The sequence below is a fragment of the Bos grunniens genome, chromosome X, assembly GCF_055505025.1.
Source record: "Bos grunniens cultivar Pamir isolate PY7600 chromosome X, Bosgru_T2T1.0, whole genome shotgun sequence".
NCBI classification, from domain to species: domain Eukaryota; kingdom Metazoa; phylum Chordata; class Mammalia; order Artiodactyla; family Bovidae; genus Bos; species Bos grunniens.
This window is the reverse complement of record NC_141194.1, coordinates 48864225-48888750: the sequence shown is the minus strand read 5'-3', so window position 1 is coordinate 48888750 and position 24526 is coordinate 48864225. Positions and strand designations below refer to the sequence as shown.

The following is a 24526-nucleotide window of genomic DNA, read 5'->3' as shown; positions in this document are numbered from 1 at the left end:
CTTTTGGTGCATTTAATCTATTTACATTTAAAGTCATTATAAATATGTATATTCCTATTGCCATTTTCTATTTGCTTTGGTTTTTCTTTTGACAGTTCTTTTTCTTTTATTCCTCTTTTGTTCTCTTCTCTTGTGTTTGTTGCCTAGAGAGTTTCCTTTAGTGATTGTTGTAAAGCTGGTTTGATGGTGCTGAATTCTCTTAGCTTTTGCTTGTTTGTAAAGCTTTTGATTTCTCCATCTAATCTGAATGAGAGCCTTGCTATGTATTCTTTTTTTGTTTGTTTGTTTCATATTTTATTACATCAATGGCTTGAAAATTTTTATTTAACTTCAGAAAATATTGGAAATAGAAAAATGAATTCTGCAGAATTTCACAAATAAAATTTTTCAGTCTCTACTAACAAATGTTATCATTCGATGGCTAAGCAATTATAATGCTATGAACATTCACCACAATGAATGTGCTGAAATAGAAAACAGGCAAAAAGAGACATTAAAATATTACTTACAACAGCATTATTACAACATATTTTCTTTAAAATTCCAACATGAATTTTTATCACTTCAAAAGATATACAGCATTTCCATTATATTTGCAAACTTAACCTTATACATCTTTTAAAATCTTGAAAAAAATTTTAAGCAATCTAAAAAGCACTTAGAAAAGTTGATGCTTTGTATTCAACAATACAAAAAGTGCTATGAATTCTTTTTTAAAAATATAATTTTATTTGTTTATTCATTTTTTCTGTGCTGGGTCTTTGTTGCTGCATATGTTTTTCTCTTGTTGCAGAGATCAAGGGCTACTATCTAGTTGTGGTGCACAGGTTCCTCATTGCCATGGCTTCTCTTGTTGTGAAGCATGGGCTCTAGGGTGTGTGGACTTCAGTGCTTGTGGCTTATGGGATCAGTAGTTGTGGTTCCCAGGCTCTAGTGCACAGGCTCAATTTTTGTGGCTCATGGGCTTAGTCATTCCATGGCATGTGGGATCTTCCCAGATCAGGGATTGAATCCGTGTCTCCTGCATCAGTAGGTGGATTCTTTACCACTGAGCTACCAAGGAAGCTCATAGGTAGTAGTATTCTTGATTTTACCTTTTTTCCTTTAATCGTTTTAAATATATCTTGCCATTGCCTTCTGAACTACAAAGTTTCTGCAGAAAAATCAGCTGATAACCTTTGTTGGAATTCCCTTGTATGTTATTTGTTTCTTTTCCCTTGTTTCATTTAATATTTTTTCTTTGTATTTTATTTTTGTTAGTTTGATTAATATATATGTTGGCATATTCTTCCTTGGATTTTTCCTACCTGGAACTCTCTGGCCTTCCTGGACTTGGGTGATTATTTCCTTTCCCATGTTTGGGATATTTTTTACTATGACCTCTTCAAATACTTTCTCAGGCTCTTTATCTTTTTCTTTTTCTCCTGGGACCCCTATAATTCTAATATTGGTGTTTTTAATGTCCCAGAAACTGTCTTAATTTTTTTCACTCTTATTTCTATTTTCTATTATGGTTATCTTACCCCCCCCCCCTTCATATGCCTCCCAATAATGGCACCTTACCTCGCTAGCGGGCCCAGGATTCTTCCTAGTACACCCTCAGTTGCCATAGCTTGACCTCTTCAGGCTCTTTCTGCACCTAAACCGGGACCTTTCCTGAGACTAAGTTTTGGAGGTTGAGCTTTAGCACCTGACCCCCATCCTCACCAGGAAAAGAGTTACTCTCTGTTTTGCTTTCCACAAACTTGTCTCCCATCTCCACTTTTTAGGCTCCAAAACTTTCCTTCCACCCAGTCTAATTTCTCCTCTGGTGAGGAGCCTTCACAAGGTGCAGGAACTTTTCCTCCTTCACAGCTCCATTCCTGGGGAACAGACCCCTTTCTGTTTCCTTCTCTTTCTTTTTCTTTTTGTCCTACCCAGTTATATGAAGATTTTCTTGGCTTTTCAGATGTCTGAGACCTGATGACAGCACTCAGTAGCTGTTATGTGTGAATCCTTCTACATGTAGAGGTATTTTCAATGTTTCTGCAGAGGAAGGTGAACTCTGTTTCCTAATCTTCCAACATCTTGATCCTCCTCATTGATTTTTTATTTGTATTTCTCTAATAATTAACAATGTTGAGCATGTTTTTATGTGCCTCGTGGCCATCTGCATGTCTTCTTTGGAGAAAGTCTCTTTAGATCTTCTGCCCATTTTTGGATTGAGTTTTTTTTTTTTTTTTTTTTTTTTTATGATATTAAGCCATATGAGCTGTTTGCAAATTTTGGAGACTCTTCCTTTGTTGGTTGAAAATATTTGCAAATATTTTCTCCCATTCTATGGGTTCTCTTTTCATTTTTTTTTTTTATGCTTTCCTTTGCTGTGCAAAAGCTTTTTTGTTTTTAGGTCCCTTTTGTTCATTTTTGGTTTTATTTTCATTGTTCTGGGAGATGAATCAGAAAAGATATTGTAAAGTATTGTAAAAAAATAAAGTAATTTATTTCAAAGTGTGTTTTACCTATTTTTTCCTCTAAATGTTTTATAGTATCCAGTCTCACATTTAGGTCTTTAGTCCATTCTGAGTTTATTTTTGTGTATGGTGTTAAAGACTGTTCTAATTTCACTTTTTACATGTAACTTTCCAGTTTTCCCAGCACCATTGATTAAAGACACTGTTTTCCTCCATTGTATAGTATCATCTTGTTTGTCACAGATTAATTGATCATAGGTGTGTGGGTTTATTTCTGTGCTTTCTATCCTGTTCCATTGACTTGTATTTCTATTTTTGTTCCAGCACTATATATTATTTTAATGACTCTACATTTGTAGTATGGTTTGAAGTCATGAGCCTGATTCCTCTAGCTCCATTTTACTTTCTCAACGTTGCTTTTGGCTATTCAGGGTCTTTTGAGTCTTCCTACAAATTTTAAGGTTTTTTTTTGTTCTACTTCTGTGTTTTAGATAATTGGTAATTTGATAAGGATTTCATTGAATCTGTAGATTGCTTTGGGAACTATAGTCATTTTTAGAATATTGATTCTTCCAATTCAAGAATAGGGTATATCTTTCCATATGTTTGTGTCATCTTTGATTTCTTTCATTAGTATATTATAGGTTTCAGACTACAGGTCTTTTGTCTCATTAGGTGGATTAATTCCTAGGTATTTTATTCTTTTTGATGTGATGGGAAATGATTCTTTAATTTCTCTTTATGATTTTGCATTGCTAGTGTACAGAAATATAACAGATTTTTGTATATTAATTGTGTAACTTACAACTTTACCAAATTCATGATGAGCTCTAGTAGTTTTCTGGTAATATCTTAGGATTTTCTGTGTACAATATCATATAATCTGTAAACAGTGACCGTTTAACTTCTTTTCCAATTAAGATTTTATTTCTTTTCTTCGTTGATAGCCATGGTTAGGAATTCCAAAATTATGTTGAATAATAATGGCAAGAGTGTATATCCTTGTCTTGTTCCTGATCTTAGAGGAAACGCTTTCCGCTTTTCACCATCGAGTATGATGTTAACTATAGGTTTCTCATGTATGACCTTTATTATTTTGAGGTGTGTTCTCTCTGTGCCCACTTTCTGGAAAGTTTTTATCCTAAATGGATGTTCAATTTTGTCAAAAGGTTTTCCTACATTTATTGAGATGACCTAGCGTTGTTCAGTCTCTCACTCGTGCCCAACTCTTTGTGACCCCCATGGACTGAAGCACACGAGGCTTCCCTGTCCTTCACCATCTCCCAGAACTTGCTCAAACTCATGTCCATTGAGTAGGTGATACTACACAACCATATCGTCCTCTGTCGTCCCCTTCTGCTCCTGCCTTCAATCATTCCCAGCACCAAGGTCATTTATAATGAGTCAGATCTTTGCACCAGGTGGCCAAAGTACTGGAGCTTCATCTTCAACATCAATCCTTCCAATGAATATTCAGGACTGATTTCCTTTATGATTGACTGGTTTCATCTCCTTGCAGTCCAAGAAAATCTCAAGAGTCTTCTCTAACACCATAGTTCAAAAGCATCAATTCTTTGGTGCTGAGCTTTCTTTATGGCCCAACTCTCACATCCATACATGACTACTGGTAAAACCATAGCTTTGACTAGATGGGCCTTTGTCCACAAAGTGATGTCTCTGCTTTTTAATACACTGTATAAGTTTGTCATAGCTTTTCTTCCAAGGAGCAAGCACCTTTTAATTTTATAGCTGCTCTTATCATCTGCAATTATTTTGGATCCCAAGTAAATGAAGTCTGTCACTGTTTCCATTGTTTCCCCATCTATTTGCCATGAAGTTATGGAACCAGATGGCATCATCTTTGTTTTTTTTTTTTTTTTTTTAATTTAATTTTATTTTTAAACTTTACAATATTGTATTAGTTTTGCCAAATATCGAAATGAATCCGCCACAGATATACCCGCGTTCCCCATCCTGAACCCTCCTCCCTCCCCTACCCTCCCTCTGGGTCGTCCCAGTGCACCAGCCCCAAGCATCCAGTACCGTGCATCGAACCTGGACTGGCGACTCGTTTCATACATGACATTATACATGTTTCAATGCTATTCTCCCAAATCTCCCCACCCTCTCCCTCTCCCACAGAGTCCATAAGACTGATCTATACATCGGTGTCTCTGTTGCTGTCTCGTACACAGGGTTATTGTTACCATCTTTCTAAATTCCATATATATGCGTTAGTATACTGTATTGGTGTTTTTCTTTCTGGCTTACTTCACTCTGTATAATAGGTTCCAGTTTCATCCATCTCATTAGAACTGATTCAAATGTATTCTTTTTAATGGCTGAGTAATACTGCATTGTGTATATGTACCACAGCTTTCTTATCCATTCATCTGCTGATGGACATCTAGGTTGCTTCCATGTCCTGGCTATTATAAACAGTGCTGTGATGAACATTGGGGTACACGTGTCTCTTTCCCTTCTGGTTTCCTCAGTGTGTATGCCCAGCAGTGGGATTGCTGGATCATAAGGCAGTGCTATTTCCAGTTTTTTAAGGAATCTCCACACTGTTCTCCATAGTGGCTGTACTAGTTTGCATTCCCACCAACAGTGTAAGAGAGTTCCCTTTTCTCCACATCCTCTCCAGCATTTATTGCTTGTAGACTTATGGATTGCAGCCATTCTGACTGGCGTGAAATGGTACCTCATAGTGGTTTTGATTTGCATTTCTCTGATAATGAGTGATGTTGAGCATCTTTTCATGTGTTTGTTAGCCATCGGTATGTCTTCTTTGGAGAAATGTCTACTTAGTTCTTTGGCCCATTTTTTGATTGGGTCATTTATTTTTCTGGAGTTGAGCTGTAGGAGTTGCTTGTGTATTTTTGAGATTAGTTGTTTGTCCGTTGCTTCATTTGCTATTATTTTCTTCCATTTTGAAGGCTGCCTTTTCACCTTGCTAATAGTTTCCTTTGTTGTGCAGAAGCTTTTAAGTTTAATTAGGTCCCATTTGTTTATTTTTGCTTTTATTTCCAATATTCTGGGAGGTGGGTCATAGAGGATTCTGCTGTGATGTATGTCGGAGAGTGTTTTGCCTATGTTCTCCTCTAGGAGTTTTATAGTTTCTGGTCTTATGTTTAGATCTTTAATGCATTTTGAGTTTATTTTTGTGTATGGTGTTAGAAAGTGCTCTAGTTTTATTCTTTTACAAGTGGTTGACCAGTTTTCCCAGCACCACTTGTTAAAGAGATTGTCTTTACTCCATTGTATATTCTTGCCTCCTTTGTCAAAGATAAGGTGTCCATATGTGCGTGGATTTATCTCTGGGCTTTCTATTTTGTTCCATTGATCAATATTTCTGTCTTTGTGCCAGTACCATACTGTCTTGATGACTGTGGCTTTGTAATAGAGCCTGAAGTCAGGTAGGTTGATTCCTCCAGTTCCATTCTTCTTTCTCAAGATTGCTTTGGCTATTCGAGGTTTTTTGTATTTCCATACAAATTGTGAAATTATTTGTTCTAGCTCTGTGCAGAATACCACTGATAGCTTGATAGGGATTGCATTGAATCTATAAATTGCTTTGGGTAGTATACTCATTTTCACTATATTGATTCTTCCAATCCATGAACATGGTATATTTCTCCATCTATTAGTGTCCTCTTTGATTTCTTTCACCAGTGTTTTATAGTTTTCTATATATAGGTCTTTAGTTTCTTTAGGTAGATATATTCCTAAGTATTTTATTCTTTTTGTTGCAGTGGTGAATGGAATTGTTTCCTTAATTTCTCTTTCTGTTTTCTCATTACTAGTGTGTAGGAATGCAAGGGATTTCTGTGTGTTGATTTTATATCCTGCAACTTTACTATAATCATTGATTAGTTCTAGTAATTTTCTGGTGGAGTCTTTAGGGTTTTCTATGTAAAGGATCATGTCATCTGCAAACAGTGAGAGTTTTACTTCTTCTTTTCCAATTTGGATTCCTTTTATTTCTTTTTCTGCTCTGATTGCTGTGGCCAAAACTTCCAAAACTATGTTGAATAGTAATGGTGAAAGTGAGCACCCTTGTCTTGTTTCTGACTTTAGGGGAAATGCTTTCAATTTTTCACCATTGAGGATAATGTCTGCTGTGGGTTTGTCATATATAGCTTTTATTATGTTGAGGTATGTTCCTTCTATTCCTGCTTTCTGGAGAGTTCTTATCATAAATGGATGTGGAATTTTGTCAAAGGCTTTCTCTGCATCTATTGAGATAATCATATGGTTTTTGTTTTTCAATTTGTTAATGTGGTGTATAACATTGATTGATTTGTGGATATTGAAGAATCCTTGCATCCCTGGGATAAGCCCACTTGGTCATGGTGTATGATCTTTTTAATATATTGTTGGATTCTGATTGCTAGACTTTTGTTAAGGATTTTTGCATCTATGTTCACCAGTGATATTGGCCTGTAGTTTTCTTTTGTTGTGGGATCTTTGTCAGGTTTTGGTATTAGGGTGATGGTGGCCTCATGGAATGAGTTTGGAAGTTTACCTTCCTCTGCAATTTTCTGGAAGAGTTTGAGCAGGATAGGTGTTAGCTCTTCTCTAAATTTTTGGTAGAATTCAGCTGTGAAGCCGTCTGGACCTGGGCTTTTGTTTGCTGGAAGATTTCTGATTACAGTTTCAATTTCCGTGCTTGTGATGGGTCTGTTAAGATTTTCTATTTCTTCCTGGTCCAGTTTTGGAAAGTTGTACTTTTCTAAGAATTTGTCCATTTCTTCCACGTTGTCCATTTTATTGGCATATAATTGTTGATAGTAGTCTCTTATGATCCTTTGTATTTCTGTGTTGGCTGTTGTGATCTCTCCATTTTCATTTCTAATTTTATTGATTTGATTTTTCTCCCTTTGTTTCTTGATGAGTCTGGCTAATGGTTTGTCAATTTTATTTATCCTTTCAAAGAACCAGCTTTTGGCTTTGTTGATTTTTGCTACGGTCTCTTTTGTTTCTTTTGCATTTATTTCTGCCCTAATTTTTAAGATTTCTTTCCTTCTACTAACCCTGGGCTTCTTCATTTCTTCCTTTTCTAGTTGCTTTAGGTGTAGGGTTAGGTTATTTATTTGCCTTTTTTCTTGTTTCTTTAGGTATGCCTGTATTGCTATGAACTTTCCCCTTAGGACTGCTTTTAAAGTGTCCCACAGGTTTTGAGTTGTTGTGTTTTCATTTTCATTCGTTTCTATGCAAATTTTGATTTCTTTTTTGATTTCTTCTGTGATTTGTTGGTTATTCAGCAGCGTGTTGTTCAGCCTCCATATGTTGGAATTTTTAATGGTTTTTCTCCTGTAATTGAGATCTAATCTTACTGCATTGTTGTCAGAAAAGATGCTTGGAATGATTTCTATTTTTTTTGAATTTACCAAGGCTAGATTTATGGCCCAGGATGTGATCTATCCTGGAGAAGGTTCCATGTGCGCTTGAAAAAAAGGTGAAATTCATTGTTTTGCCATGAAATGTCCTATAGATATCAATTAGGTCTAACTGGTCTATTGTATGGTTTAACGTTTGTGTTTCCTTGTTAATTTTCTGTTTAGTTGATCTATCCATAGGTGTGAGTGGGGTATTAAAGTCTCCCACTATTATTGTGTTATTGTTAATTTCTCCTTTCATGCTTGTTAGCATTTGTCTTACATATTGTGGCGCTCCCGTGTTGGGTGCATATATATTTATAATTGTTATATATTCTTCTTGGATTGATCCTTTGATCATTATGTAGTGACCTTCTTTGTCTCTTTTCACAGCCTTTGTTTTAAAGTCTATTTTATCTGATATAAGTATTGCTACTCCTGCTTTCTTTGGTCCCTATTTGCATGGAAAATCTTTTTCCAGCCCTTCACTTTCAGTCTGTATGTGTCCCCTGTCTTGAGGTGGGTCTGTTGTAGACAACATATGTAGGGGTCTTGTTTTTGTGTCCATTCAGCCAGTCTTTTTCTTTTGGTTGGGGCATTCAACCCATTTACATTTAAGGTAATTACTGATAAGTATGATCCCGTTGTCATTTACTTTATTGTTTTGGGTTCGAGTTTATACACTGTTTTTGTGTTTCCTGTCTAGAGAATATCCTTTAGTATTTGTTGGAGAGCTGGTTTGGTGGTGCTGAATTCTCTCAGCTTTTGCTTGTCTGAGAAGCTTTTGATTTCTCCTTCATATTTGAATGAGATCCTTGCTGGGTACAATAATCTGGGCTGTAGGTTATTTTCTTTCATCACTTTGAGTATGTCTTGCCATTCCCTCCTGGCTTGAAGAGTTTCTATTGAAAGATCAGCTGTTATCCTAATGGGAATTCCCTTGTGTGTTATTTGTTGTTTTTCCCTTGCTGCTCTTAATATTTGTTCTTTGTGTTTGATCTTTGTTAATTTGATTAATATGTGTCTTGGGGTGTTTCACCTTGGGTTTATCCTGTTTGGGACTCTCTGGGTTTCTTGGACTTGGGTGATTATTTCCTTCCCCATTTTAAGGAAGTTTTCAACTATTATCTCCTCAAGTATTTTCTCATGGTCTTTCTTTTTGTCTTCTTCTTTTGGGACCCCTATGATTCGAATGTTGTAGTGTTTAATATTGTCCTGGAGGTCTCTGAGATTGTCCTCATTTCTTTTAATTCGTTTTTCTTTTATCCTCTCTGATTCATTTATTTCTATCATTCTATCTTCTAATTCACTGATCCTATCTTCTGCCTCTGTTATTCTACTATTTGTTGCCTCCAGAGTGTTTTTAATTTCATTTATTGCATTATTCATTATATATTGACTCTTTTTTATTTCTTCTAGGTCCTTGTTAAACCTTTCTTGCATCTTCTCAATCTTTGTCTCCAAGCTGTTTATCTGTGATTCCATTTTGATTTCAAGATTTTGGATCAATTTCACTATCATTATTCGGAATTCTTTATGAGGTAGATTCCCTATCTCTTCCTCTTTTGTTTGGTTTGGTGGGCATTGATCCTGTTCCTTTATCTGCTGGGTATTCCTCTGTCTCTTCATCTTGTTTAAATTGCTGAGTTTGGGGTGTCCTTTCTGTATTCTGGCAGTTTGTGGAGTTCTCTTTATTGTGGTTTTTCCTTGCTGTGTGTGGGTTTGTACAGGTGGCTTGTCAAGGTTTCTTGGTTAGGGAAGCTTGTGTCAGTGTTCTGGTGGGTGGAGCTGTATTTCTTCTCTCTCCTTTCGAAGACTTGGGTTGCTTTTCTGGGTGCCTTAAGTCCTCTGCCGGCATTCAGAAGTTGTTTTGTGGAATTTACTCGGCGTTTAAATGTTCTTTTGATGAATTTGTGGGGGAGAAAGCATTCTCCCCGTCCTACTCCTCTGCCACCTTAGCTCCTCCTCCAATCTTTGGTTTTTGAATGCTGAATTTTAAGCAGCTTTTTCAATCTCCTCTTTCACCTTCATCAAGAGGCTCTTTAGTTCCTCTTCATTTTCTGCCATAAGTATGGGGTCACCTGTATATCTGAGGTTACTGATATTTCTCCCCACAATCTTGATTCCAGTTTCTGCTTCATCCAGCCCAGCATTTCGCATGATGTATTCTACATGTAAATTAAATAAGCAGAGTACAATATACAGCCTTGATGTACTCCTTTCCCAATTTGTAACTAGTCCATTGTTTCATGTCCACTTCTAACTGTTGCTTCTTTACCTGCATGCAGGTTTCTCAGGAGGCAGCTAAGGTGGTCTGTTATTCCCATCTCTTTATGAATATTCCAGAACTTTTTGTGATGCACACAGTCAAAGACTTTGGCATAAGTGAAGCAGAAATAGATGTTCCTCTGGAATTCTCTTGCTTTTTCTATGGTCCAACAGATGTTGGCAATTTGATCTCTGGTTCTTCTGCCTTTTCTAAATCCAGCTTGAATATCTGGAAGTTCTCGGCTCATGTACTGTTGAAGCCTCACTTGGAGAATTTTGAGCATTACTTGGTAGTGTGTGAGATGAGTACAATTGTGTGGTAATTTGAATATTCTTTGGCATTGCCCTTCTTCGGGATTGGAATGAAAACAGACAGTTCCCAGTCCTGTGGCCACTGCTAAGTTTTCCAAATTTGCTGGCATATTGAGTGCAGAACTTTCACAGCATCATCTTTTAGGATTTGAAATAGCTGAGCCAGAATTCCATCACCTCCACTAGCTTTGTTCATAGTGATGCTTCCTAAGATCCACTTTATATTGCACCAAGATGTCTGGCTCTAGGTGAGTGATCACACCATCATGATTATCTGGGTCATGAAGATCTTTTTTGTATAGTTGTTCTGTGTATTCTTGCCACATCTTAGTATCTTCTGCTTCTGTTAGGTTCATACTATTTCTGTCCTTTATTGTGCCCATTCTTTCCATGAAATGTTCCTTGGTATCTCTACTTTTCTTGAAGAGGCCTCTAGTCTTTCCCATTCTATTGTTTTCCTCTATTTCTCTGCATTCATCATTTAGGAAGGCTTTCTTATCTCTCTTTGCTATTCTTTGGAACTCTGCATTCAGGTGGGTTTATCTTTCCTTTTCTCTTTTGTGTTTCACTTCTCTTCTTTTCTCAGCTATTTGTAAGGCCTCTTCAGACAACCATTTTGCCTTTTTGCAGTTCTTTTTCTTGGGGATGATTTTGATCACCACTTCCTGTACAATGCAACGAACCTCTGTCCATAGTTCTTCAGGCACTCTGTCTATCAAATCTATTCAAGATGATAGTATGTTTTTTTATTCTTCAACTTGTTGATATTGTGTATAACACTGATTAATTTTCGGGTTATAAAAAATCCTTGCATCCATGGGATAAATTCAATTTGTTTATTGTGTATGATCCTTTTAATATACTGTTGGATTCAAACTGCTAGTATTTATTTATCTGTTTCTTAAGGGGGTTTGACCATCATTTTAAAAAATTATTTCATTTGAAAAAAATTTCCTCTGATGTCATTTTGTTTAACTTTTTTTATTTCTTTGCAATTAGGTGATGCAGTTACCTATCTTGGTCTTGAAGTGGTATTTTTCTGTGGGAGCATCTCTATGCAGTCTGTGTGTGCCCAGTGTCTGTGCTAGGAGAACTAAATCTGAAGTGAGCATTGCTCATGCCTTCTCCCAATATGCTGGCAGTTACCACCTTGATAATCCTATCAAGGATTGGGAGTCTAGAAATGGAGAAGCAAGAGCCTTCCCTAGGTGTGAAATAGGTCCTTTCCTATGCTTGATTGCCATCAACCACTCTTCTGACAGTAGAATCAAGGCCCAAGTTGCTAAAGCGGAAGTCCTGAATTTCAGGTCTGAGGTGGTTCCATTCCCTCTCAGTGTGCATTTTCCCCTCTTAAAGGGTACTTCCACTCTAATTGAGATTGGTGCCAGAGCAAAAGGGGCTGTTAGAGTATGGGATGTGTGCTGGGATGATCCCATCTAGTCAGAGCCTGAAGCAGTTTCTAACCCACATACTCACTGCCAATAGCTGCCCTTGCCCCACTCGGATGCAAGGTCAGATATAAGCCATCTCTGCTTCATTCAAGTATGTACATCTCTGCCTCCCAGCAACACCACCTTCACCACAGGAGAGAAATACTGGAACAATAGGGGCTGGAGAAGTCGCCAGATGCAGGTGAGACATGCTTTGGGATGGTCCTGGCATGCCAGTCTGAGCTTCATGTAGCTCCCAGTCTGCCACTTCCTCACATACACCAGTAATGACCACCCTTGCTCTGTTCAGATGCTGGAATGTTCAGGGCCAAGCAATCTCCATCCCCCTTCATCCAAAATGTGCACTCTCCTCAGCAACAGAGACTTTTTATCTAGTGGAGAACTGAGCCAGAGAGAGAGGGGGGAGCTGGAACAGGCACACAATGCAGGCTATGGTATGTGCTATGATGGTCACAGATAACCAGCTAGAACCACAGAACATTACCAATCTGCCTACTCTACCTTTATCCCAAGAGTCAGAAAACATGTATGCTTGTTGTTCATGAGCAGTGTCTTATTTTCCTATAGTCCTCCAATATGTTTTACATGATTTTAAACCATCTAGGGGAACTCATCTTCACAGTGACACACCCCAGGGCTGGGGCATTGGACTCAAACCTCTCACTTGCTAAGAGATTCCTGGTGCCTATAATACCTCCTATTTTTCTGTGTCTCCTCCAAGGGGCATGAGTCTCAACATCATTGCTTTTCCTTCCTTCTTCCTGATTCTGTGTTAATCTTTCTTTACAGCCTTGGTCATAGAAGAGACTTCCAGATAGTCTCCAGTGTTGCTCCACATGTAGTTGTATTTTTCTATCTGTTTGTGGGGATGATGAGCTTAGCATCCTCTTACTCTGCCATCTCTATCTCCTCTCTGGGCTTGATATTTTTAGATTGCATATTCTGCATGTATTCAAAAATACTGCATGAGATTATGCAGTACTTGTCTTTTTGAAACGGGTTTATTTCACTTAGTATAATGTGTACGGTGACTGCAGCCTTGAAATTAAAAATTGCTCGCTCCTTGGTAGAAAAACAATGACAAACATAGACAGCATATTAAAAAGCAGAGATATAACTTTTTGAACAAAAGCTATGGCCTTTCTAGTAGTCATGTACAGATGTGAGAGATGGAGCATAAAAAAGGCTGAAGGCCAAAGAATTAATGCTTTTGAATTGTGGTTCTAGAGAAGAATCTTGAGATTCCCTTGGACTGCAAGGACAATCAAACCAGTCAATTGTAAAGGAAATCAGTCCTGAATATTCACTGGAAGGACTTATGCTGAAGCTAAAACTCCAATACTTTGGTCACATGATGTGAAGCACCTACTCATTGGAAAAGACCCTGATGCTTGGAAGATTGAAGGCAAGAGGAGAAGTGGGCAACAGAGGATGAGATGTTTGATGGCATCACTGACTCAATGGACATGAATTTGAGCAAGCTCCAGGAGATAGTGAAGAACAGTGAAGTTTGGTGTGCTGCAGTCCATGGGGTTGCAGAGTCGGACATGACTTACTGACTAAAAAATAAAAACAATGTCCTATAGGTTCATCTATGTTGTTACAAATGACATTTCCCTTTTTAAGTCTGAATAATATTCCATTTTATTTATTAAGCACATCTTCTTTATACATTCATCCATCAAAAGACACGTGAGTTATTTCTGTATCTTGGCTATTATGAACAATGCTGAATGAACATGGAAGTACAGAGATCTTATTGAAATAATTCATTACCCTTGACTATATACCATGATGAGGGAATTCAGGATCATATGGTAATCTTATGTTTAATTTTTTTTTTTTTTTTGAGGAATCTCTAAACTGTTTTTCACAGTAGTTGTATCAATTTACAATCTCACCAACAGTGTACAAGGATTGCCTTTTCTCTACATCTTTCCAATAGTTGTTATGTTTTGTCTTTCTGATATAGCCATTGTAACAGGTATGAGGTGATTGCTCACTGTGATTTGGATTTGAATTTCCCTGATGAGTAGTGAATTTAGCATGTATCTTTTGACTTTTTTATATACCTGTTGACCATTTGCATATCTTTTATTTGAGAAATGTCTATTCAGATCTTTTGTCCATTTTTAAATTGAGTTCTTTAGGTTTTTGTTGTTGAATTGTATGTGTCTATGTAGCTTGTCTATTAACTTCCCCTTATCAGGTATGTGACTTACAAATATATCCTCCCATTTCACAGTCTACATTTTAACTCTTGATTGTTTTCAGTTTGATAGAATCCCTTTGTCTATTTTTGCTTTTATTTCTTGTGCTTATGGTTGTATATCTAAAAAGTCATTGCCCAGACCAATATCAAGAAACTTGCCCCCAATGAAGAACACATTGTTGGTATAGATGCTGTGATGGAGGGTCCAGCCACAAAAGACATTGTCATCACACACAGTAGGTCGTGCCACAGGAACATGAAACAGCCGGGTGCTGAGTCTGTGGCAGACAGGTCCTGAGCTGCAGCATGCAGGATTCATTCCCTAGGCAGAGCACCATGGTTCTACACATTCCACACAGCTACTTGGTACCAGACCTGGGACTGACAGAGGCAGCCCAGAAACCAGGTAGCAGCACAACCACCTATATTCCTAAACTTGCAATGTCCCAACCTTCAGCTCAAGTCTAGTCCACCTCACAACCTTGCATAGGATCTTGGACTAACACAGCAGTGAGAGATGTGCAACCTTGGTCTGCTTCTGAGCAAATCTGTGGATTCCTACATAGGCACCATATGGTTTCACTATGACCATACAAATCTCACTTGCTTTAGCAATCACTTCCTTTGTTGTCCAGTCACTAAGTCATGTCCCACTCTGTGACCCCATGGACTGCATCATGCCAGGCTTCCCTGTCCTTCACCACCTCCTGGAATTTGCTCAGTCTTATGTCCGTTGAGTCAATGATGCCATCCAACCATCTCATCCTCTATCACCCACTTCTCCTCTTGCCCTCAATCATTCCCAGCATCAGTCTACTAGACTCATAGTTCCAAACAGATGTAAAACAATGCTAAAGAAATTAAGAAAGATTATCAATAGAAATATAGATCATTGTAACAATAAAGTATAAAAAAATAAAGATGAACTGATCAAAATTAGACAATTCAATTGCTGAGATAAAAACCAATCTAGAAGCAATGAATATCAGACTAAATAGGATAAAACAATGGATAAGTAATCTGGAAGATAGAATAATGGAAATCACCCAGTCAGAACATCTGACAGACAAATTGAAAAAAGAAAAGAAGGAAAGCATCATAGGAGATATATGGAATAATATAAAACATACAACTTAGGCATAACAGGGACTCCAGAAAAGGAAATAGAGGGGCCCTAAAAAGTATCTGAATAAATTGTGACAAAAAACTTCCCCAAACTAAAGAAGAAAACAAATATCAAGGTACAAGAAGTATAGAGGGCCCCAAAAAGTATCAACCCAAACAGATTTACACCAAAGCATGAAAATTGAAATGGCAAAAGTGAAAGATAGAGGATTCTGAAGGCAGCAGGATAAAAACAGTCAGTTATAAGGAAATCCCCATAAGGCTATTAATTGATTTTTATTTATATATAAACAATCAAAATTCATGCTTATCAGCCAAAGGATAAGCATGAAGATGTATATTTAACAGGACTTCTAATTCACAAAATGTGGAAAAAGGTTTAAAAATGTAGATCTTTTATAATGTGTTTGAAGTTGTTTGACTGTCAGTTCAAAGCAAGTAGATATAGTTATGAGTCAACATATTTGAACTCCATGGTAACCACAAATCAATAATACAGTTGATTCACACACACACACACACACAAAATCAAGCATTCTACCAAAAAAAAAAAAAAATCATTAAATCAGAAGAGGAAAACAAAAAAGGAAGAAGAAATGAACAAAGAAAAACTACAAAAACTGGAAAACAAGGTTTAAAATAACAATACATGCATAGTTATCAGTAAGTACTTTAGATGTCAGTGGACTAAAAGCTCCAATCAAAAAACGTAGAGTGACAGATTGGATTACAAAAGCAAGAACCTACAATATGCTGCCTGTAAGAGACTCATTTTAAGAGGAAGGACAGGGGCTTCTGGTTCAACATGGTGGAGTATAAAAAGGTGCACTCACCTCCTTCTGAGAGAACACCAAAATTTCAACTAGCTGTTGAACAATCAATGACAGAATGATGCTGGAACCCACCAAAAAAAAGATATCCCACGTCCAAAGGCAAAGAAGAAGCCACAGCAAGATGGTAAAAGGGGCACAATCATGATAAAATCAAATCTCATACCCATTGGTTGGGTGACCCACAGGCCAGAGAACAATAATACCAAAGAAGTTCTCCACTGTTGTGAAGGTTCTGAACCCCACGCCAGACTTCCCAGCCTGGGGATCTGACAAAAGGACTGAGACTCCCCAGGGAATCTGGCCTTGAGGACCAGCGGGATTTGATTATAGGACTTCTAGAGGACTGGGGGAAACAGAGACTCCACTCTTGCAAGGCACAAACAAAATTTTGCATGCACCAAGACCCAGAGGAGAGGAGCAGTGACCTCAGAGAAGACTGAACCAAAACTACCTGCTAATGTTGGATGGTCTCCTGTGGAGGAGTGGATTGGCAGGGACACAATAAAAAGTCAGAAAGTTATATCCCAGGTGAAGGGACAAGATAAAAATCCCAGAAAAACTAAGTGAAGTAGAGATAAGCAACCTTCCAGAAAAAGAATTCAGAATATTGATAGTGAAGACAATCCAGGATCTCAGGAAAATAATGGAGGCAAAGATTGAGAAGATGCAAGAAATTTTTGCCGAAGAACTAAAGAACAGAGATGAATAATGCACTAGAAGGAATCAGTAGCAGAATAACTGAGGCAGAAGAATGGATAAATGACCTACAGGGCAGAATTTTGGAAATCACTACCACAGAAGAGAATATAGAAAAAGGAAAGAAAAAAAAAATATTAAGAGCCTAAGAGACCTCTGGGAAAACATTAAACACACCAACATTCACATTGTAGGGGGCCCAGAAGGAGAAGAGAGATAGGACTTGAGAAAATATTTGAAGAGATAATAGCTAAAAACTTCCTGAACATGGGAAAGGAAATAATCAACCAGGTCCAGGAAGCACAGAGAGTCCCAAGAAGGATAAACCCAAGGAAGAACACACTGAGATGCATAGTAATCAAACTGACAAAAATTAAAGACACACATAAAATATTAAAAGCAACAAGGGAAAAATGACAACTAACATACAAGGGAACTCCCACCAGGCTATCAGCTGATTTCTCAACAGAAACTCTACAAGCCAGAAGGGAATGGCATGATATATTTAAAGTGATGAAAGGGAAGAACCTACAACCCAGAATACTCTGCCCAGCAAGACTTTCTTTCAGATTTGATGGAGAAATCAAAAGCTTTCCAGACAAGCAAAAGTTAAAAGAATTCAGCACCACAAAGCCAGCTTTACAACAATTTCAAAAGGAACTTCTCTAGGCAGGAAACACAAGAGAAGGAAAAGATCTCCAAAAAATAAACCCAAAACAATTAAGGAAACAATAACTGTTTATAAATAATAATATGATGTATAATGCTAATGATAATAGTATGATGTATATAAGGATCATACCTATTGATAATTACTTAAATGTAAATGGATTATATACACCAACCAAAAGACATAGACTGACTGGGTGGATGAAAACATGTGCATGTGTGCACTTCCACTTACCAGATCACTCTGCTTGACCCCCCACCACCACATTGTATGTAATTATCTTATATTATTTTTTACTATTGTGACTGTTACTCACTTAATACCATTGTATCATGATTGATCAAGAGAAAGATAATAGAACTCTATATTGTGAAAACTAGGATCTAATAGAAAAACAGGTAATCACTTTTTAAAACCAGATGCATATCAAAAATATCTTGGCATTTTTTTGAAAAATACAAATTCTCAGATATTGCTTTTTTTCTCCAGAACACCAGATATATTTCCTATGAGCAGTCATGTTTAAAAACAACTGGATTATATGATGATCTTTTGCTTTTATCTAGTTTGTTTCACTTTTTCTATTTCATATTCAGTGCTCCCATTTCATTTAGTTTATGTTCTCCAATTTCTCCACCTCTTCTTTTTTTTGAATGTTCTTTCTCAAGCCTTTATCAGGTGTAGTAAAAAAGCTTTTGTGTACGTATATGTATGCATATATATGTATGCATATTACATATTTTAGAAAACTCATGAATTTTTGCCTAACAAAAAATATTATGACACTTTAATTCCACTTGTTTCACTTTGTATGAATAGAATGCTATATTTCTAATTAAAAAATAAATATGCAACAAGCAAGAAAGGTTTAATGTATAGTATAGGGAACAGTAGTCTATATCTTGTAATAACCTATGATGGAAAATGATTTCAAAAATAATATATGTGTATCCGTATAACTGAATCACCTTGTAAGTCAACTATGCTTCAATAAAATATATCTTTTTTCAAAGATAAAGGACACACACAGAAACTGAAAGTGAGAGGATGGAAAAAGATATTTCATGCAGTTGAAAATGATAAGTAAATGGGGGTAGCAGTACTCATATCAAACAAAGTAGATATTAAAACAAAGGCCATAAAGAAAGAAAAAGAACATTATATTATTGAAAAGGGATCAATACAAGAAGAAACTATTATACTTGTTAAATATATGCACCCAATATAGAAACACCTAAGTATGTAAAATAAATACTAACAGACATAAAAGGAGAAAGGGACAGTAATACAACAACAGTAAGAGCCTTTAACACCAAGTGACATCAATGGACAGATCACTTAGACAGAAAATTCAATAAGACACCAGAGATCCTAAATGATACATTAGACCAGTTGGACTTAACTGATATCTATAAGACACACCATCCTAAAAACAAAACCAAAGACCAAAATGCATTCTTTTCAAGTATGCATGAAATGTTCTCTAGGATAGATCATTATCTAGGTAACAAAGGCCTCACAAATTTAAGATGATAGAAATAATTTCAAATATCTTTTCTGACCACAACACTATGAAACTAGAAATTATGAAAGGAAAAACAGAAACAGAAAAAAACACATGGACACTAAACATGCTACTAAAGTAATCAATGGGTCAATGATGAAATCGAAGAAGAAATCAGAACATATCTTAAGATAAGCAAAAATGAAAATACAACCTTATAAAATTTATGGGGTGACACAAAAGTAGTTAGTTTTAAGAGGCAAGTTTATAATGATACAATTCTTCCTCAAGAAACAAGAAAAATCTAAAATAAACAACTTTACTTACTGCTTCAAATAATTAAAAAACAAAAAACCAACAGTCAGTGGAAGGAAAGAAATAATGAAGATCAGAGAGAAAATAAATAAGAGATTTAAAATAACAAGAGAAAAGATCAATAAAGTTAAGAACTGTTTTGTTTGTTTTGTGAAAGGTGAAGTTAACAAAGGTCTAGTCAGGCTTACTTGTAAGCAAAGAGAGAGCACCCAAATAAACAAAATAAGAAAATAATGTAGATAAATATCTGATACTGCAGAGATTTTAAAAATGGCAAGGGAATACTGTGTGAAGCTATGTACTAAAAAAGTGGACAACATGAGGGGAATGGACAAATTTCTAGAAACACATAGCCTGCCAAAACTGATTCAAGACGAGACAGATAAATTTGAATACAATGATCACTAGAAGTATGATAAAATTTGTAATTTAAGAAACTTCCTGCAAACAAAAGTCTACAAACAGATGGCTTCAGTGGGGAATTCTGTGAAACATACATATAAAGAAGAGCTTATACATATTCTTCTGAAACCATTCCAAAAAAATTGAAGAGGATGAAACACTCCCAAATTCATTCTATGGAGCCACCACCACCCTGATACTAACACCAAAGACACTACAAAAAATAAAATAAAATTATAGGCCAATATCTTTGATGAATATTCATGCAAAATCCTTAACAAAATACTAGCAAATCAAATCCAACATTACCTAAAAAGGATCATGCATCATGATAAATTTGGATTAATTGTAGAAAGTTCAATATATGCAAAACAATCAATGTGGTACACCACTTTAAAAAAGGAAAGTAAAAACCATATGATCATTTCAATAGAGGCAGAAAAAGCATGTGACAAAATTCAACATCTATTCATGATAGATACTCACCAAATTAAGTATAGAAGGAATGTATGTCAACATACTAAAAATTACTTATGATGAACTCACACCCAACGCAATACTCAACACTGAAAAGCTGAAAGCGTTTCAGCTAAATGCAGGAATAAAACAAGCATGCCCACTCTAACAACTTCTACTCAACACAGTATTGAAATATCTAGCTACTTCAATCAGACAGGGGAAAAAGGTAGCTTACTTGGAAAGGAAGAGATAAAACTGTCACTATTTGTAGCTGACATGATCTTCCATGCATAGAAAACATCCTATAGTCTCCACACAAAAGCTATTAGAACTAATAAATAAATTAAGAAAGTTACCAGGATGCAAGATTAGTCTGCAGAAATCTGTTGCATTTCTTTACACTAGCAATGAAATATCAGAAAATGAAAGTATAAAAACAATACCATTTAAGGTCATATCAAAAAATTTTAGGAATGATCTAAACCCAGAAGGTGAAAGCTATAAAATACTCAAAGAAATTGAAGATAATTCAAAGAAATGGAAATATATCTCATGCTCGTATGTTGGAAGAATCAATGTGTTAAAATGGCCACATTATGCAAAGTTATCTATAGATTTAATACAATCCCTCTCAAAGTACCCCTGACACTTTTCACAGAACTAGAGCAAATAATCCTAAAATTTCTATGAAGCCACAAAAGACCCTAGATTGCCAAAGCAATTCTGATAGAAAAGAAAAAAGCTGGAGGCATAACCTTTGCAGAATTCACACTATACTAAAAAATTACAGGAACCCAACATTGTGGTATTGGCACAGAAACAGACATATAGATCAATGAAACAGAATAGAGAGCCAAGAAATAAACCCACACACCTATGGTCAGTTCATTTAAGACAAGGTAGGCAAGAATATACAATGGAGAAAAGACAGTCTCTCCAACAAATGGTGTTGGAAAAGTTGGACAGTTTAATATAAATCAGTGAAATTAGAACACGCCATCACAGCATATGCAAAAATACACTCAAAATGGCATAAAGGCCTAAATATTTATAAGGCATGACACCATACAACTCCTAGAGGAGAACATAGGCAAAACATACTCAGATATAAATCTTAATAACATTTTCTTAGATCAGTCTCTCAATGCAAATGGAATAAAAGCAAAAATAAATGAGTTGGACCTCATGAAACTTAAAATTTTTGCACAGAAATGAGAACCATCAGGAAAGAGAAAGCTGTGAAATGGAAGAGAATATTTGCAAATGATGCTACCAATGATGGATTAATTTCCGAAATACACAAGCAGTTCATACAACTCAACATTGAGAAAACTAACAACACAGTCAACAAACGGACAGAAGACGCAAATAGACATTTATCCGAGGAAGACATATGAATGGCCATCAGGGACATGAAAAGATGCTCAACATTGCTCATTATTAGAGAAATGCAAATCAAAACCACAGTGAGATATCACCTTACACTGGTCAAAATGGCTATCATCAAAATCTACAAATAACATGCTAAAGAAGGTATGGAGAAAAGGGAACCCTCATACTCTGTTGGTGAGAATGTAAACTGCTGCAGCCACTGTTGAAAATATTATGCAGGTTCCTCAGAAAAGTGAACGTAGAGCTACTATATAACCCAGCAATCCTATACCTGGCTATATTATCCAGAAAAGACAAAAACTCTAATTTGAAAAAGTACATACACACCAAAGTTCATAGAGGTACTATTTAAACAAAAGCCACTACATTAAAAAAAAAATTCAAGTGCCCATCAACAGAGGACTGGTTTAAGAAGGTGTAGTGTAGTGTGTGTGTATGCTTTCAAGGTCGTTTGGTGGGCAAAGAGTCCACCTGCAACACAGGAGACACAGGTTTGATCCCTGGGTTGGGAAGATCCCCTGGAGGAGGGCATGACAACCCACTCCAGCACGCATGTATGCTAAGTCACTTCAGTACTGTCAGACTCTTTGCAACCCTATGGACTGTAGCTTGCCAAGCCCCTTTGTCCATGGAATTCTCCAGGCAAGAATCCTGAAGTGGCAGGCACGCTCTTTACTACTAGCACCACCTGGGAAGACTATACATATGTGAATACACACACACACACACACACACACACACACACACACATGTATATTGCTTTACTAGCGTGTGAGATGAGTGCAATACTGTGGTAGTTTAAGCATTCTTTGGCTTTGCCTTTCTTTGGGATTGGAATGAAAACTGACCTTTTCCAGTCCTGTGGCCACTGCTGCATTTTCCAAATTTGCTGTCATATTGAGTGCAACACTTTCACAGCATCATCTTTCAGGATTTGAAATAGCTCAACTGGAACTCTATCACCTCCACTGGCTTTGTTTGTAGTGATGCTTCCTAAGGCCCACTTCACTTCACATTCCAGGATGTCTGGCTCTAGGAGAGTGATCACACTATTGTGATTATCTGAGTCATGAAGATCTTTTTTTGGAAAGTTCTTGCCACCTCTTCTTAATATCTTCTGCTTCTGTTAGGTCCATACCATTTCTGCCCTTTATTGAGCCCATCTTTGCATGAAATGTTCCCTTGGTATCTCTAGTTTTCTTGAAGAGATCTCTAGTCTTTCCCATTGTATTGTTTTCCTCTACTTCTTTGCACTGGTCACTGAGCAAGGCTTTCTTATCTCTCCTGGAACTCTGCATTCAAATGGGCATATCTTTCCTTTTCTCCTTTGCATTTCACTTCTCTTTTTTCACAGCTAGTTGTAAGGCCTCTTCAGCCATTTTGCTTTTTTGTTTTTCTTTTTCTTGGGGGTGGTCTTGCTCTCTGTCTCCTGTACAATGTCATGAACCTCTGTCCATAGCTCATCAGACACTCTATCAGATCTAGTCCCTTAAATCTATTTTTCACTTCCACTGTATAATCATAAGGGATTTGATTTAGGTCATACCTGAATGGTCTAGTGGTTTTCCCTACAGGCTTCAACAATACGTGAACTGTGAAATTCCAGATGTTCAAGCTGGTTTTAGAAAAGGCAGAGGAAGCAGAGATCAAATTCCCAACATCCGATGGATCATCAAAAAAGCAAGAGAGTTCCAGAAAAACATCTGTTGCTGCTTTATTGACAATGCTAAAGCCTTTGACTGTGTGGATCACAATAAACTGTGGAAAATTATGAAAGAGATGCGAATACCAGACCACCTGACCTGCCTCTTGAGAAATTTCTATGCAGGTCAGGAAGCAACAGTTAGAACTGGACATGGGACAACAGACGGGTTCCAAATAGGAAAAGGAGTATGTCAAGGCTATATATTGTCACCCTGCTTATTGAGCTTCTGTGCAGAGTACATCATGAGAAATGCTGGGCTGGAAGAAGCACAATCTGGAATCAAGATTGCCAGGAGAAATATCAATAACCTCAGATATGCAGATGACACCACCCTTATGGCAGAAAGTGAAGAGGAACTAAAGAGCCTCTTGATGCAAGTGAAACAGGAGAGTGAAAAATTTGGCTTAAAGCTCAACATTCAGAAAACAAAGATCATGGCATCTGGTCCCATCACTTCATGGGAAATAGATGGGGAAACAGTGGAAACAGTGTCAGACTTTATTTTGGGGGCTCCAAAATCACTGAGGATGGTGACTGCAGCCATGAAATTAAAAGACGCTTACTCCTTGGAAGAAAAGTTATGGCCAACCTAGACAGCATATTAAAAAGCAGAGATATTACTTTGCCAACAAAGGTCCGTCTAGTCAAGGCTATGGTTTTTCCAGTGTTCATGTATGGATGTGAGTCTTGGACTGTAAAGAAAGCTGAGCACCGAAAATTGATGCTTTTGAACTGTGGTATTGGAGAAGATTCTTGGGAGTCCCTTGGACTGCAAGGAGATCCAATCAGTCCATCCTAAAGGTAATCAGTCCTGAATGTTCATTGTAAGGCCTGATGCTGAAGCTGAAACTCCAATACTTTGGCCACCTGATGCAAAGAATTGACTCATTTGAAAAGATCCTGATGCTGGGAAAAATTGAAGGTGGGAGGAGAAGGGGATGATAGAGGATGAGATGGTTGGATGGCTTCACCGACTCAATGGACATGAGTTTGAGTAAACTCCCTTATGTTGGTGATGGACAGGGAAGCCTGGCATGCTGCAGTCCATGGGGTCACAAAGAGTCATACGTGACTGAGTGACTGAACTGAACTGAACTAATATACATATATACTATAGACTATATTATACTATACTATGTATATGTAAATAGTCTATACTATGTATATATACTTTACACATATGTATATATAATATACCAGAGAAGGCAATGGCACCCCACTCCAGTACTCTTGCCTGGAAAATCCCATGGACGGAGGAGCCTGGTAGGCTGCAGTCCATGGGGTCGCTAAGAGTCGGACAGGACTGAGCGACTTCACTTTCACTTTTCACTTTCATCCATTGGAGAAGGAA

At 37.0% G+C, this 24526-nt stretch overlaps 1 protein-coding gene across 2 annotated transcripts in view; it reads left to right on the top strand.

The window, feature by feature from the left end:
• KLF8 (KLF transcription factor 8) overlaps positions 1 to 24526 on the top strand; it is a 348523-nt gene that overhangs the window by 306299 nt on the left and 17698 nt on the right. The window contains exon 6 of one of the 2 annotated variants that reach the window (XM_086390159.1): positions 13090 to 14111. The exons of the other annotated variant lie outside the window; for it this stretch is intronic. Within the exon in view, the coding sequence (XP_086246285.1) occupies positions 13090 to 13145 (56 nt within the window). The 3' untranslated portion in view covers positions 13146 to 14111. Of the gene's footprint in view, positions 1 to 13089; positions 14112 to 24526 lie in introns of those variants that run through there. 2 annotated transcript variants of the gene reach the window in all.